At 40.2% G+C, this 13,315-nt stretch overlaps 1 protein-coding gene across 2 annotated transcripts in view; it reads left to right on the forward strand.

Moving 5' to 3' along the window:
• CLGN (calmegin) overlaps positions 1-12,150 on the forward strand; it is a 38,017-nt gene extending 25,867 nt beyond the window's left edge. For both annotated transcript variants that reach the window (XM_035112363.3, XM_088661100.1), the window contains exons 8-15: positions 1,161-1,350; positions 1,761-1,874; positions 3,294-3,450; positions 3,856-4,071; positions 6,982-7,101; positions 7,301-7,430; positions 10,115-10,227; positions 11,306-12,150. In XM_035112363.3, coding sequence (XP_034968254.1) covers positions 1,161-1,350; positions 1,761-1,874; positions 3,294-3,450; positions 3,856-4,071; positions 6,982-7,101; positions 7,301-7,430; positions 10,115-10,227; positions 11,306-11,386 — 1,121 coding nt within the window. In that variant the 3' untranslated portion in view covers positions 11,387-12,150. The remainder of the gene's footprint in view (positions 1-1,160; positions 1,351-1,760; positions 1,875-3,293; positions 3,451-3,855; positions 4,072-6,981; positions 7,102-7,300; positions 7,431-10,114; positions 10,228-11,305) is intronic.
• Positions 12,151-13,315: the final 1,165 nt, after the last annotated feature.

The raw sequence follows: 13,315 nt of genomic DNA on the forward strand, positions 1-13,315 counted from the left end.
GTAGGGGGTGTCACATGGCATACTGGGGCAGATTTGGATAATAAATGGAACTGGTCTTGTAGCAGTTCAAATCAGGGAACTTCTATAACTTCTTTGCATCATTTCTAACCGCTGAAACTGGAAGATATTTCTAAAACCATTCTACTAACAGTAGTTTTGTTTAGTCATGAAAGCAGTGAGGTTTATTCTGCTATTAAAGCAGGATTGATAACTTACTCTAACCATGTAAAAATTATTTTTAAGTCTGGATAGGACATTAATCAGTTGAACTGTCATATCTTATCAATTAAGTGCCTATTACAGACTTGTAAATGAGATTCACAAACAACCAAAAATGCTCTTGTTAAACTTGCATCAAGGTATCAACCACAAAGGAAATCCTGCATGTTCTAGGGTCCAACACATTCATTTTCTTTTAGAATGAATCAACTTCTTACCCAATTATACAGAAGGCTTTAGCCTTCTCCCACAATTAAGCTGCATGGCTATGTCCTGTAACTAGTTTGTACTTCCGTAGGGTTTGGAAAAGAAGCATGAAGCAAATGCATACAAGCAGTAATACGAGTGGCAGTTAAGGCTACTAAGTTGCCAGAATTACTGCATGTTAAATAGGCAAAACCAGTTCAGCTATGGTACTTGTATGTACGTTCAAGCTGTCAATGGCATAATTGTGGTATGGTGACTTTTTGTAACATTAATTCCTGTGCATGTGTTATAAAAGCTGTGTCCTCTCCAACACACGGTGCTGCTCCATGCAAAACTGCCCTGTAGAAATGGTGGCTGGCATGGTGCATTTTTTTTTTGAGACTCCGTATGTGCCATTCCCCTATTCCCAACATAAAGAGCAAAAGGGGCATTTAGGCATGGCATATTGAATCCTGCCTACTGCTTACCTTCACACAGCCATCCCATTTTCTCCAGTTCTTCTATTCCAGTCAGTCTCACATCTACTTTTGGGGAAAAACTTTTAGCTATATCCTATATTAAAACATCAGAAGAACTCTCTATGTTGTTCACTTCAAATACGATGACGGTTTAGAGTGACTGATATCCTTTTAAAATGAAGTTCATTTTGTGAGAGGTTCCAGCAGTACACAGATGAGAAACATGTGGTTCTCCAGATGTTACCTTCATTATATGTGTATTTTATTATATTTTAGTGTTGAAACCTGATGACACTTTTGAAGTGCTAATTGACCAGGCAGTGGTTGGCAAGGGAAATCTCCTGGAGGATATGGTTCCACCTGTGAATCCCCCCAAAGAAATAGAAGATCCCAATGATAAGAAGCCTGAGGACTGGGATGAGAGGGCTAAAATTCCTGATCCTGAGGCTGTCAAGCCAGATGACTGGTAAAGAAAACCTACACTGTTCTTTTGCCCTTTCCCTCCTATTACCAAGTATATGGTATGCAAATTTTCTTGGATTTGATTTTGACTTTATATAACTGATCTTTGAGCTGCTAAGTTTGTAGCTGAAATACTAATTCTAATACTAATGCTAATACTAATTCTTTATGATTCTTTATTCATAAAGTAGAAGGGAAACCTCCAAAATATTTCTGTATTGTAAATATGAATTAGTTTTGTCACTTTGCACCTAACTATGGTACCTTTTTATTTTGAAGTTTTCAAAAGCATAGACAGGTTTTGTCTCTGAAATAATGTACCCTTTAGTTCATGCTTGGGAAGGACTTTACTAGGCTTTATCTATCATACTGTATTTTGTCCATCTCCCGGTAAAGTTGGTCTGTACTTTAAAGGAATGAAGATGAGCCTCCCAAAATAGAAGATCATGATGCTGTTAAACCTGAAGGTTGGCTTGATGATGAACCAGAATACATTCCAGATCCTAATGCAGAAAAACCAGAAGATTGGTAAGATTTCTCTGCCTGTGGCAAAACTTTAGACAGGCTCTGATTTCTGTAGCAAATTAGACTGACAGGTCTAGATATTCTTATTCATGACTTGATTAGCTGTTTTGTTCTCCTGTACTTTGGTTTATGGAGTAGTCTTATTTTATATCTTTGCACTGTTTTTATATTTTCACAATTGAATTATAATATGTAAGCTGACTTGAAGACTAAACGAATGTGGGATAGAATTTTTTAAATAGTGAATGTGTTAAAATGTTAATATTGATACATCATTGATACATCAATGATACATCAAACAGTTGTCCCCTAACCCAGGGGTAGGCAACCTAAGGCCCGGGTGCGGCCCAATCACTTTCTCAATCCGGCCCGCAGATGGTCCGGGAATCAGTGTGTTTTTACATGAGTAGAATGTGTCCTTTTATTTAAAATGCATCTCTGGGTTATTCGTGGGGCCTGCCTGGTGTTTTTGCATGAGTAGAATGTGTGCTTTTATTTAAAATGCATCTCTGGATTATTTGTGGGGCATAGGAATTTGTTCATCCCCCCAAAAAAAATGTAGTCCGGCCCACCACATGGTCTGAGGGACGGTGGACCGGCACACAGCTGAAAAAGGTTGCTGACCCCTGCCCTAACCAGTGTGTGCTATTTCACTAGATTGTGTGCTAATTAGAGGCTAATTCTAGTCTGCAACTTCAAGGCCTGGATCTCAAAAGTATGTTTGCAACATCTGGTTTGAGTGTTCAGAAGCCATAGAATTGTAGAGTTGGAAGGGACCCTGAGGGTCATCTAGTCCACCCCCAGGAATCTCAACTAAAACATCTGTGACAGATAGCCATCCAACCTCTTCTTAAAAATCTTCACCTCTCTTGGGAATCTGTTCCACTCTCAGACAGCTCTTACTGTCACTTATTTTCACATGGACCACAGTTTTTTCTCAGATAATCTGGGACTAGGTATAGATTTCACCTGTTTCCACTGTTGAACAGCTCTTACCATCAGAACTTTCATTCTGATGTTTAATTGGAATTTCCTTTCTTGTAACTGTAATCCATTGGCTTGGGTCCTACCCTCCATATGTAACTGGGGAGGTTAATAAATGTGTTGATGAGTGTCTTAAAAGCTGAAGCTTTTGGCAGTTACAAAATGACATTTGATTTTTCAGGACCTAGACTGGTGCAAGATGTAGATCCACAAGAAAGGAGCACATATTCTTTGGCACTGTACTTGGAACCACATTTCAAGCTATCTGAAAATATAAGAGATTGTTTTGCTATTCTGTAGCCACATTTTTCAAAGAATGTTATGTTGAAATATAGGAGATGCTTTTTCTTCTAAGCTACTAGAAGTAGTTTGGTGATAGGAATAAAATACACTAATTTACAGGAGGAGTTTGAACAGACGTGTTGATCATTTGTACAGGGATGAAGAGATGGATGGTGAATGGGAAGCTCCACAGATTCCTAATCCAAAGTGTGAGACTGCACCAGGCTGTGGAACATGGGTACGCCCCATGATGAGCAATCCAAATTATAAAGGAAAATGGAAACCACCTATGATAGAGAATCCAAATTATCAGGTAATAATTATTCGGTACTTCAGAATGACATGTGTGTTAATAAAATCTTTCTTTTCATCTTACTGATTTTTGCTGGATAAGTATAAATAGGGTTTAGTTTTTTCTCTTTCCATTAATCAGACTTAACAGGGTTGTTTTTTTAAGAGATGCTGGAAATACTTTCCTTAAACTGTAAACGAAAGTCCAATGACTCAAATGACCAATGGCAGTGGAAGCAAGCATGCTGTGAAAGTGCTCTATACTCTTAGAAGACCACAATCTTTTAATTGGGTTACCTGTTTTTAACAGATGTGGTATATTTAAGAAATTTCAATTTCTTTTAGAACTGAATCAACCTGCCTTGCTGGCCTATTTAATATTAAATGTCTATTTTAATGTGGCATGTTTTTATTGTATTTCTTACAGGGAATATGGAGTCCACAAAAAATCCCTAATCCTGATTATTTTGAAGATTCTCATCCTTTTCATATGACTCCTGTTGGTGCTGTTGGCTTAGAGCTTTGGTCTATGACATCTGATATTTACTTTGATAACTTCATCATCTGTTCAGAAAAGGAAGTTGCTGATCGATGGGCAGCAGATGGATGGGGCTTTAAAAAATTGGTTGCAAGTGCTAATGAAGTAAGAATTTACTATATTTTGTTGTGCCCAAATACATAATGTTGCAAAAACGCCTTTTGTCTTAACCTTCCTATATTAGGATTGTTGTGAACCTGAAGGTGTTTGAAATACTTGTAAATATTTTTAACAAACCAGAATAACCTCATACGCAATGAAATTATTAACGGTTATTGGTTCAGTTGTCCCAGGGTGTTTCATCTCTTTACCTTCTTCTCAATTCGTTAAATTATATTTAACTTATTATAGTATTAGTGGTCCAATTCACTCCTATTGAAAGTAAAGGGAAATGAAATTCCCAAACTAATTGGTGTCCATTCTGTCCCCAGCAACTTACCCAAATAGAGTAGGGAAAACACTACCATGTTGTTTATATAATCATTCCATGTCATTGTATCACTTCCAAGAGCATATTGTATGGTTATACTACTTCTTGTATGGTTATACCTCTTCGTGACCCCATGGACCAGAGCACGCCAGGCCCTCCTGTCTCCCACTGCCTCCCGCAGTTTGGTCAGACTCATGTTGGTAGCTTTGAAAACACTGTCCAACCATCTCGTCCTCTGTCGTGGCCTTCTCCTTGTGCCCTCCATCTTTCCCAACATCAGGGTCTTTTCCAGGGAGTCTTCTCTTCTCATGAGGTAGCCAAAATATTGGAGCCTCAGTTTCACGATCTGTCCTTCCAGTGAGCACTCAGGGCTGATTTCCTTCAGAATGGATAGGTTTGATCTTCTTGCAGTCCATGGGACCCTCAAGAGTCTCCTCCAGCACCATAATTCAAAAGCATCAATTCTTCAGCGATCAGCCTTCTTTGTGGTCCAGCTCTCACTTCCATACATCACTACTGGGAAAACCATAGCTTTAACTATACGGACCTTTGTTGGCAAGGTGATGTCTCTGCTTTTTAAGATGCTGTCTACGTTTTTTCCCGAGCTTCAAAACTTCTGGAAATTTTACATCTCTAGTCTCACATAGAGATTTCTCATGAGACAGATGAGGTGATCAGGGACACCCATTTCTTTAAGAGCTTGCCATAGTTTGCTGTGGTCGACACAGTCAAATGCTTTTGCGTAGTCAATGAAGCAGAAGTAGATGTTTTTCTGGAACTCTCTAGCTTTCTCCATAATCCAGCGCATGTTTGCAATTTGGTCTCTGGTTCCTCTGCCCCTTCGAAATCCAGCTTGCACTTCTGGGAGTTCTCGGTCCACATACTGCTTAAGCCTGCCTTGTAGAATTTTAAGCATAACCTTGCTAGCGTGTGAAATGAGTGCAATTGTGCGGTAGTTGAAGCATTCTTTGGCACTGCCCTTCTTTGGGATTGGGATGTAGACTGATCTTCTCCAATCCTCTGGCCACTGCTGAGTTTTCCAAACTTGCTGGCATATTGAGTGTAGCACCTTAACAGCATCATCTTTTATAATTTTAAATAGTTCAGCTGGAATATCATCACTTCCACTGGCCTTGTTATTAGCAGTGCTTTCTAAGGCCCATTTGACTTCACTCTCCAAGATGTCTGGCTCAAGGTCAGCAACCACACTACCTGGGGTGTACGAGACCTCTATATCTTTCTGGTATAATTCCTCTGTGTATTCTTGCCACCTCTTCTTGATGTCTGCTTCTGTTAGGTCCTTTCCACTTCTGTCCTTTATTATGGTAATCTTTGTACAAAATGTTCATTTCATATCTCCAATTTTCTTGAACAGATATCTGGTTTTTCCCATTCTGTTGTTTTCCTCTATTTCTTTGCATTGCTCGTTTAAGAAGGCCCTCTTGTCTCTCCTTGCTATTTTTTGGAAGTCTGCATTCAATTTCCTGTATCTTTCACTATCTCCCTCGCATTTTGCTTGCCTTCTCTCTCCCGCTATTTGTAAGGCCTCATTGGACTTTGCTTTCTTGCATTTCCTTTTCATTGGGATGGTTTTCATTGCTGCCTCCTGTATAATGTTACGAGCCTTCATCCATAGTTCTTCAGGCACTCTGTCCACCAAATCTAAGTCCTAAAACCTGTTTCTCATTTCCACTTTCACAGTTGCCAGTTGCATTATGACACTCATAATGCAAACTTGCAACTCTGATTTCAGGCAAGAGAGGACTATGCCCCCCCATGTTGTTGGACTCTATTCCCATCAACTCCAACAAGAATGGGCAGTGGTCAGGAATGGTGGGAGTTGCAGTCCCAAAATATGGAGGGTCATGGGTTCCCCATCCCTGACAATATAGGCATTTGGGATTTTTTTCTTTTTTATCTTATGGTAATATACTACAATGTTTGTGACAGGCCACATTTTAAGAACAATATCAATAAAACACACACACACCCAGTTAAACTAAAGTAATTTTGCAGTCAGTTATTATTTCTATTTCCAGCCAGAACTTTAAAGGGGTCTTTTCAACAATAATAGCAGATTTTGGTAGGGTCAGAAATAGAAAAGAAAGCCCTAAAACTCTAATTTTCAAAAGTCGAGTCATAAGGTCATAGCTTAACACTTAATGGTTGTGAATATTTTGTGGTTTAATTTACTGTTTGTATGAAAAATGTAAAAAAAACCCAATAACTTAATAAAAGTACATGATAGAACTTTGAAGATGCCCATGCTAAAAACCTGCTCACATGCTCTATTATCTGCCTTATGTGGTGTTCCCTCTGTTAGCTCCCTTGACTGTGTTTGTGGGTATGCTTTATGGCAGTCACATGACATTCAGTTTGGCTACTTCCAGCTAAGGCTTAGTGCAGTGTAGTTACTCAAGGCTGTTTGCAGATCTTCAGGGCCCTGAACAGCTTCTTTTCTCGTATGTTCCCTCACCTGTTAGTTTCCTTCCTTTGTTGCTGTTTCCTTCATGCTGTTAAGTAAAAATACCTTATGACAAGACTTGGCAAGCTCTGTAATATGTGTTTTCTTTTCTTCCATCCAGCCTGGTATGTTTAGTCAGCTGGTGACTGCTGCAGAAGAACGTCCATGGCTTTGGATTATTTACATCTTGACATTAGCACTACCTATAGGATTGGGTGTACTATTCTGCTGGCCATCCAAGGTACAGGAGAAACTAATCTGATATCCTCATTTTTTGCATTATACTTAATGTGCTTTCTATCCAAATATTTTTTCACTCAAAAAATCCATTGGGGTGAGAGGGAAGATGAAGAAAAGTTGGCAGACGTGCCTCAATGGTGGATGGGTGTTAAAAAAAGGGGGCTATCAGCTTTTTCTGCATGATTTTTCTTCTATTTTAGAAAATAGATGAAGATATGGACTACAAAAAAACTGATACAGCCAAGCCACTTACAAAAGGAGGACTAGAACAAGAGGTACAAAGGAAAGATGAAGACTTAGAGAAACCAAATGAAAATGGTGGTGAAGATGGTAAGGGATTTTAGCCATACCTATTTAAAAAACTAGTGATCAATCCTGAAAAATGGTAGCTAAATGAAAAAACAAAAACAATGCAGTTCATAGCACTTTGTTTTGCTGCCTGAATTCTTTACATTACAGCACTCAAGATAAGTGTATTTTTGTTTCAGCAAGATCATAATTGTGTAGTTGTATCTTGTAGCTAACTGCTTTCTTAGTTCTTCCTGCATTCCAGACTCTTGGAATTGAATATTCTGTGTTTTTTCTCCCTAATCATATGACACAATTTATTTTCATATCCTATATAATAATGTCCAAGATGTCCCTGCGTCCAAGCTGTCCCGTGTGTCCCTGGGTCACTGCGCATGTGCCCCAGGGATACAGGGATTGGACAGCAGAGACTGCGCGCGCACACTCTCCCCCCACTCTGCCTCCTCCAACCGCCGCTCCCGCCGGACACCGCCTCACTGCAGGGCATGTCAGGAAAGCGAGGGTGGAGGCCGGCGAAGGCCTCCTCACAACCCTCCCTGGCCGTGAGGAGCGGCGGTTGGAGGAGGCGGGGGGGGAGAGTGCGCGCGTCCTTCCTGTCGGCGGCTGCGGGAGAGAAACGGAGGAGGAGAAAGCAGCGCTTTCTCCTCCTCCGTTCCTGTCCCCCTGCCGCCGACAGCAAGGACAGGTCCCAGGGTTCGGAGAAGCGCTGCGCAAGCGCTTCTCCGAACCCTGGGATGTCTGCTTCCTGTCGGCGGCTGCGGGAGAGGAACGGAGGAGGAGAAAGCAGCGCTTTCTCCTCCTCCGTTCCTGTCCCCCTGCCGCCGACAGCAAGGACAGGTCCCAGGGTTCGGAGAAGCGCTGCGCAAGCGCTTCTCCGAACCCTGGGATGTCTGCTTCCTGTCGGCGGCTGCGGGAGAGGAACGGAGGAGGAGAAAGCAGCGCTTTCTCCTCCTCCGTTCCTGTCCCCCTGCCGCCGACAGCAAGGACAGGTCCCAGGGTTCGGAGAAGCGCTGCGCAAGCGCTTCTCCGAACCCTGGGATGTCTGCTTCCTGTCGGCGGCTGCGGGAGAGAAACGGAGGAGGAGAAAGCAGCGCTTTCTCCTCCTCCGTTCCTGTCCCCTGCCGCCGACAGCAAGGACAGGTCCCAGGGTTCGGAGAAGCGCTGCGCAAGCGCTTCTCTGAACCCTGGGATGTCTGCTTCCTGTCGGCGGCTGCGGGAGAGGAACGGAGCAGGAGAAAGCAGCGCTTTCTCCTCCTCCGTTCCTGTCCCCCTGCCACCGACAGCAAGGACAGGTCCCAGGGTTCGGAGACGCGCTGCGCAAGCGCTTCTCCGAACCCCAGGATTCTAGCGCCCGTTATTGAACGGGCTGAAAACCACTAGTTTGGGAATAATTTAGCTCTTTGTTTGATTTTTTTTTTTGGCTTATCAAAGATCCTAGTTCTGAATAATTTGGGTGCCGCTATTTTGGACTTACTTATGAATTGCAGAATGATAGCTTGTTCTCTTAATAGCAATTTGTCATAACAATATTTAAATTGGTCAGCTAAAGCATATGTCTTAACAACTACATTGGGGTAGGGAATTGCCAGTCAGCCAGGTGTTGCTGGACTGCTGCTCCCATCATTCCTGAACATTGGCCGTGCCATTTTGAGAAATGCCTAATACAACCAACTTTAGAATCGTAAAAAATAAATGTTGATTTTCATCTTAGTGACTAAATATTTCCCAACATCTAAGACACTAATGGAGTTTTTCCACCAAGGGCTTTGCAGTGAATCACAGGTACCTACCCCTGGTTCTAAGCAAAGGAAACCCTGCTGCTGAAGCAGAACCTCAAATATTCTTTGCTTGCTTTCCTGTGACCTCTTTGCAATTGTGTTTTGGAATGGAATTGTGAGTGCACAGATCATGGTGTTGGGAACATGAAGTGGAACTCTTGGAGGAGAATACAGATTATTTGGTCTGTCTTCTGTCTCCCTTTTAATGATTGGATCACTTTGTAAATTTTATGCTGGAATTTCTAGCATCTTGTATAAAGAAACTGAGATGTTGAACTTCTACATATTTTGGAGATACTCTTTTCCTTTCACTGCATTAAATTATGATTAAAAACATTTTATCTACTTGCTATAGGTGGAAATGGTGATGGATAGAAATAGTAAGACATTTCGGCAAGAACAACTTGAGACAACTGGAGTATTTTCAACCCACAACAATACAAAGATTTATCCTTAAATGTTTACTAAAGGGTGATATTCGACCTCAGTCATACTCAGAGTAGACCCATTGAAATCAATGTCTATTTCAGTGGGTATGGGTGTGCTCTGAATATATGCTACTAATATTGGATGGTGCTGGAAAGGTGTTTGTAGGCTTTTCTGAATGTTACTGTTATTATTCTGTTAATTCAGAATGTTACGCAATAACATTTTGAAAATGCATTGTAATTTAAACTCAACATTTTTCCTATGTCTTCATGAAAATGAGAGAGATACTTAGGTGCTTGTTAAGAATTCACATGATCTATTCTATTATGGATACACAATTTGCAGCACTGTGCAGCTGCATTGTTGACATGCTTCACCAACACAGGCACTGTGGTTTCTTCTTATTGTTAAGGGTTTATCCAGCCAGTATGCTCTTCTGTGCCAGTGCTGTATTTTAGCCTTTAGAGAGCTAAACTGAATAACCGACTTGTGTCTTAGAATATGAAGGTGGTGAAGATGAAGAAGATTATGAGGAAGAAAATGAAGGTGGTGAAGGAAGTCAGGAGGAAGAAGTTAATAAATCAAATAAATCTGGCTCTGAAGAAGATGAGGTGAGCTTTCCAAGAATGAGATAACATACAAAGATTATTCCATAGGAATGTGAAATGTTGCAGCTGTGTCAAAACATGGGGTATAATGGCAACTTTCCCCCATGGTACTAATACAGGGCATTATATTTCCAATCCTGTGGAACTCCTTCCCAACTGAGATCACAAGCCCCTTCCATGTTGAACTTCAGGCACTAGGTGAAGACTTTGAATTTATTTAAGCAGGCATTTAAATTAGACTTTTCTGATTTCATTGATAATTTTAATTGTTTTTTTTTTTAAAAAAACTGTGTTATGCAGTATATAAATTGTTGAAATAAACATAAAACAATAATACAGTGGAATATAGAATTGTTCTGGCTTGTGAGATCTTAATTGTCACTTCAGTGCTGAAATTCAAATATTTCCCCTTATATTTAAGGCATCCTAAATTGTTTTGCTGGGTATTTGTGTAATTGTCATAGTCTGGTAATTTTGAATTTTCTTTTTAATACAAGCGGGTTGCTATTGATCTTATTTGGAGGTCACCATCTCTATATGGCATATTCTATCAGGTCTGAAATTGGGTTGAGGCAGTGGCTTCAAACATGAACTCCAGCATCCATAGCTAGCCTCACAAGACATTTGTGTGCAAGCATTCTAGGATAGTCATGTGGGAACTCCTCAGCAGATAAATCAATTTGGAAAGGTTTTCATGCAGATACATAGTATTGCGTTTGGGAGGCAAGCTTCAACTCCCCCCCCCAAAAAAAAATCTGGTTGATTTCAAGAAACTGAGGTTCGGGAATATAGGTGTTAAGTTGTAAGAGAAACTGCATCCATAAAGTCAAGTGTTCGTATTCCCATTTTATTATGTTAAGAAAGAACAAACATTAAAGCTAAAAACTGAGTACTTTGAGAAGCAAACATGGGCCTGAATTGGAACAAAATTAAGTTCCCTTAAGCCACTGAAATCAGTCAGATTAATTGTGCTTAACTCCAGTGGATTCAACAGTTTAAACATTGTTTGGGTAGAGAATATGAACTATATCATATTTTGGAAAGATGATTGCATCTCTCTCTCCATCCCCACCCCCTGCAGATGAAAGAAGCAGATGAAAGCACAGGATCTGGTGATGGGCCAGCGAAATCAGTGCGTAAAAGAAGAGTACGAAAGGACTAACTTGTTTCCACCTAGTATTGACAGGTCCAGGTTACAGAACATAGGCATGCAGTTTTCACTTGCCTAACAGCATGCAAGTTGTTGAGTCTTAAACCAAAAGACTGAACTCAGCTTAGACTCCTGTTTCCATTCTCTAGACCATCTTAATCTTGTCAGACTTTTCCTTTATTTTGAAGAAACGCTCCGACTTGTGAAGTTACCTGTTTTACTTCATAGAATAAAAAATGGTGATATGTCTGATTTATTGTAAATATTATTTGATGTTGTTTAGATAATAAATATTTGGAAATGATTTGGCTTCAAAATGCTACCTTTTTTAAAGCTCATGTAAATGGGATTTTCCAGCTTTAGCACAAATTACACTTTAGATAAAAGGCATGAACAGTAGATGCAACATCCACTTGGATGCCTTGAAAGAAGAGATGACTGCCAACTCTTTGCTGAGCTGAACGCAATAACTGTTTTGGCTCTTTTTTGTATCAACCTTTTTTCCCCTTTACTGCAATGTCAACCTACAGTTTGTGTGTCACATGTTAGTTTGTGTTAGCAGTTGCTGCTGTTTTTGTTTTACAGAGAACTGCATTGTCATAATAGCATGCTTTACATTAAAATGCAAAAAATGTTAACTCTATTCAAGTACAATGGTGTACCAGACAATTTTTCACATTTTTATAGTTTCATGTTTCAAGCCAGAATGGCATAACCCGTTTACAAAATATTTGCTAAGTGTATATTGCCTCCTGAATAAAACTTTTAATATAATCTGTTCTGCTTAAGTTAAACTCATTAATCCCTGTATTTCTTGGAATGACTGAAATGACTCTCTTTAGAAGTAACCATAACATTCTATATTCAGCGTAGCCCTCAAATGTTACTTTTTAAAAGTTTTAAAAGAAGCTATTATGTACACTTCAATGCAGGCAAGTTCAGAGAGGACTGATTTAAATCCTATTTTCTATTGATACTATATTTCCTAGCAAGTGATGCAGGTGTGACCACTAAATACACCATTAATTCTTAGCGTAGTTCAAAAATAGTTGGATGTTTGCATGCTTTACTTTTACCTGCTAGAGGGACAATCCTATACCGTGGTACCTTGGGTTAAGATACTTAATTTGTTCTGGAGGTCCGTTCTTAACCTGAGGTACCACTTTAGCTAATGGGGCCTCCGGCTGCCGCTGCGCCACCAGAACACGATTTCTGTTCTCATCCTGAAGCAAAGTTCTTAACCCGAGGTACTATTTCTGAGTTAGTGGAGTCTGTAACCTGAAGTGTCTGTAACCCAAGGTATCACTGTACATAAATCCCATTACATTCAATGAAGCTTGCAAATGGATTTTAGGATTACAGTCTAAGTATAGGAATACAGTATAGGAATATGGATTGTTGCAATGTTGCTACTTTTTCATTATCCTAACCATTGAGACCAACTATTTCTGAGAAACAACTTCTCTTCCCTGTTAAGAGCCTATTCTCATAGTGCTAGGATAGTGGTGGGTTACAGACAAGCTGCAGACTTCCTGTTCAGATAGGGGACACAAATGCAAGGCATCTTGAGGACTACAGTAGTCTGTTTTCCATTAGACAAGATGGTCATAATAAACTGCTTGAATGGGCTCAGTAAATACACATCTGATGCTGCAACATTACTGAAACCAATAAGATATAGGTGGAAGACCAATGGAAGCCTCATGCAAGACTGGAATATCAGGAGCAGCATGCATGTTAATGAGCCATTTAGGGATCAGGTGGGCAGAGGGCATTCAATAAGTATATATCCCCAACAGCAAGAGCCCCCAGTTTAGCAGAATTGCTGTATCAGGTAAGTATACTACTACTTGGGGGAAGATACTCAATCCTATAATTAAATGGCAGCAATTGTCACTATCATTTTCAAAATCCCAATGAGACATTCCATATTAAACCTAA

Source organism: Zootoca vivipara, chromosome Z1, assembly GCF_965207765.1.
Source record: "Zootoca vivipara chromosome Z1, rZooViv2.hap1.1, whole genome shotgun sequence".
In the NCBI taxonomy this organism is placed as follows: domain Eukaryota; kingdom Metazoa; phylum Chordata; class Lepidosauria; order Squamata; family Lacertidae; genus Zootoca; species Zootoca vivipara.